General features: G+C 34.5%; 1 protein-coding gene across 7 annotated transcripts in view; it reads right to left on the reverse strand.

The window, feature by feature from the left end:
• Window positions 1-3,846, reverse strand: part of MYO5A (myosin VA) — a 99,008-nt gene that overhangs the window by 90,540 nt on the left and 4,622 nt on the right. For all 7 annotated transcript variants that reach the window (XM_023527860.1, XM_023527858.1, XM_023527859.1 and 4 more), the window contains exons 3-5: window positions 3,372-3,448; window positions 1,070-1,151; window positions 348-455 (exon numbers count right to left, since the gene is read on the reverse strand). In XM_023527860.1, coding sequence (XP_023383628.1) covers window positions 348-455; window positions 1,070-1,151; window positions 3,372-3,448 — 267 coding nt within the window. The remainder of the gene's footprint in view (window positions 1-347; window positions 456-1,069; window positions 1,152-3,371; window positions 3,449-3,846) is intronic.

Consider the following 3,846-nt stretch of genomic DNA (forward strand, 5'->3'; position numbering starts at 1 on the left):
GAGTTAATTAGTCCTACCTCCACTGATATCCTAAATGTGTTTTAAATAGCTTTATCGAGGGATAATTTGCATACCTTAAAATTCACCTGTTTTAAGCATGTAATTCAATTATTTTTAGTAAATTTATAAAGTTAGGCAACCATCACCACAATCTAATTTTAGAGTAGTTCCCATCACCTCCCAAAAAAAACCTTGTGCCCATTTGCTGTCCAAATGTGTTTTATAAGCAAGTTAAATCTCTCAACAATACTCACTACTTTATATGAAGGTAAATCAACATTACAAAGAATGGTTTCTTCAGTCAAAAAGCTATAGCTCATAAGAACTCAAGAAAAAAATTACATTACCTAACAAAGTGCAGGCCTGCCTGGTATGTGCCATCTCCTTGGCATCATCGACTCCTTCAATCACAGGACTGCCACCTTGCTTCGTGTAATGAAAGTTATTTGCATTTCCTGCAATTTAGGAAAATAAAAGATTTGCAGTATATGAAAAAGACTTGACTTCTACCCTCATGTCTACTCTGAATTAGGGGAAGTGATAGAACAAGTAAGTACAAAGAGTCTGGAGTTCCACTGCCTCTGTTTTCAGTGGACCTCAAAACTCAAAATTACATGATGAAGTAAAATATTTGTAGCTTATTTATTCTAACTGGTGAAATTGATAGTCCTTTCCTAAATAGGTTTTATTTCAATCTACATGCTTCAAACACTTTACTGCCCTCATGAGAAACCTCACAGGCCTCTATCACATAAACTCCTTAAAATTTTTTCTTTTAATAAAGGCAAATTTCAAACATATACAAAAATAGAGAAATACGTATAATGATCCCCTAGGTACTCATCATTCATCTTTAACAAGTATCAACTCAAGACCAATTTTGTTCCATTTATACAGCCACTCATTTCTTCCCCATCCCATGGGTTTATCTTGAAGCTAATTGCAGACCTCTTAAGTCATCTATAAATATTTCAGTATGAGACAATCTCTTTTTTAACAAGTAAGCTTATGAACTCAGAAATTAACAGAAAACAATACCAGTGCAATAAATCTAATGCCACATTCATACCTAATCGCAGCATTTTAAATTCAGGTAACTTTGCTGAGGCACAAAGCTGATAGAAGATATGATAGTTTCTCTCTTCTTCTGCCTTTGAAATAAGAAGAGTTTTCAATTACAGGATTTTAATATCAACCTCAGAAAATTCGATCATAAAATAGAATTTTAATATTTAACTATCTCGGTGCAATAAGTTGTCCTTTCCCAAATTTCCTAATACATCATAATGATTACTAAATCATACGATTTATTAGTCATGTGTGAGTACACATATGTGAGTACGTGTCTGTTGGTCACATTCAAAGTAAAATATCTGATAGCAATGCTTTTTGAACTATTGAACAGCCTTATGTATGGCATTATCATAAGAGATCAGTGCCTTTGGGGGAAGCTAAAACTATTTCTTTTGGAATACTCAGTATTTTCTCAGAGTATCATCTTAGGTTCACGATCTTCCTAACACTTCAAATGAAAAAGAATATCCTATCTTTGCAATATTTTATAGACTGAACCATCTACTGTGGTTGTTTTAAGAAATCCACAAATGTACTGCATTTTCTATATCATTTTAGTCTACATATTTTAATATCAATAAAACTATCTTATAAAATAGAAAATAAATCATGTACAATTCTAAGATCATTTCTCAGTATTTCCTGACAGTCTTAGTTTTTCCACTTACATACTTTAAAAATACAGTTGTAACAATATTATAATATTATATTCATGCAAAACTGAATCCTGAGACTCTACTATCATATACTCGAATTCTGCAGTGTATTCAGTTAACTAAAGAATAGTGCAAGGAAGGCCAAAGTCGGGTTTGATGCCCAAAGCGGGCTGATATCTGGTAAAGAAAATCTACAACAGGGTCAGAAGACACTGAACAAATTAATAATGTACCAGTGATCATTAGCATGATTAGGCAAAAGATCAGACAGTTCAGCTCACAGCCAACTAGAAAAGTAGGTGGATGTATAGAAATGCTTTGGTTGTCTTTGTACACGAAGGACAATATCAATTATGCTCTCTGTCTGACTTATTTTGACATATCCAACATCCTAGATATTATTTAGCTCTGGGGATTGGGAAACAGCTAGAATTGCTTCAATATCTCTAGATAAGACAAGATTAGGCCTATCTTTATGTTTTGTCTTAAGCACTACTAGCCTCTGGTCACCATACTCACTTAACCTTTAATTGTTTACCTATCAATCAAATCTGTACTATTCACACTTAATCTTCTCTTAGATCTACAAATTTTCCCCATTCTTTCTTTTGGCTACTAAGCTTTTTTTTTTTTTAAACCTTTACAAGTATATACATATACATTTTACCACTGCCCTGTATGTACCTGTATCATATTAGATCAATGGAGGAGAGTAACTATTGCTTTACTATATACTATACAATCAAGTATTATAGTTTAGGTGGCCACAAATCAGACACAAATCAAAGTCAAAGCCATGATAGTTATAGGCTGCTGAAACATGACTCTCAGTATGACTCTCAGTATGACTCTCAGATACCTTCAAAGCCACAACAGACTTGAGCAATGGAAACTGTAGACTCTGCCACATGGCAGTGCCAGGGGAATCTGAACTTCAGTGCACTGGGCATCCAGTTAAGGGGCTAGAGAAACCCAGGTCCCACAGCATGCGGTGGGTTACCAGGGGGGCTTTGGGGGAGTTTTCCAATGGTAAGAACACATTTCCTTGGTATACCCATAAATATGTAGTATTTCCTACTTACAAATAAAAATAAAGGACCAAGAACAGATATGTGAATGAAATCCTATACACAGACTTGAGTGTGTTCTTTGACAGTAGTTCACAACTCAGTTGTGAAGATTTTTTAACTTTCATTATTTTACCTAAACAATATCATAATATAATATTCTAAGAGAGGAGAAGGAAGGAAAGAGAAAAAGAATTTTTTTCTTGACCTGAGTTCAAACTGTAACTTATTGAAAGCATAAACCAATGTCTTTCCTATGAACTGGGAAATATGAAAGATAAGACTAAACTAATAGCACCTTTTAACTAGTCTTTTCCTGCAAGTATCTGAAGAAAAATGTCAAAACCCTTAAACCTAAACCAGGGCCTAGTCCCACAGACTATTATTAAAATGGGTAGTCTCCTGCCTCTAAGAGGCATCATTTTACACGTTTCAGTCCAAATGTGGTTTGTAGTAATATCGTCATAATATGCTCAAGAGTATCTGGAAATAAAATGCAGACCAGTAAGCGTGAGCTCTGGAATTAATATGGCAATCTAACACAAGTATATATATGTGTACATGCCCAGCTTACCTGGAACACCACTCGAGATTTCTCTAAAAGGTAAGTTCTCATATTGGCACCAATGATTCGGTATCTCTTATCAAAACCAATCTCAATATACTTCCCAAAACGGCTGCTATTATCATTCCTGGTTGTCTTAGCATTTCCAATTGACTAAGAAGCAAAGGAAAAAATAAGATTTTACTAGTGCAGTTCATGACATATCATCTATAGAGTCGGTTCAGGGAGAAAAAGGATACAATAGAACACAACTCTTTAAAACAGATTCTTTTAAGAACAGAACCAATTTTGCCCCTGCAGACAGAAGTGTATGTTTTGCTCACTGCACAACCACACAGATATATAGTAATAGTTCGTATCCGCCTTGTTATTCTCACACAATTATTTTCATAAACAGTAAACATAAACCAGCAACTGTGAGGTTTTCATACAGCATTTGCAGTATCTGAACATATTCATGCCAGCAAAAAAAGAGAATGGGTGG

The sequence above is a fragment of the Pteropus vampyrus genome, unplaced genomic scaffold (genome assembly GCF_000151845.1).
Source record: "Pteropus vampyrus isolate Shadow unplaced genomic scaffold, Pvam_2.0 Scaffold19, whole genome shotgun sequence".
NCBI lineage: Eukaryota > Metazoa > Chordata > Mammalia > Chiroptera > Pteropodidae > Pteropus > Pteropus vampyrus.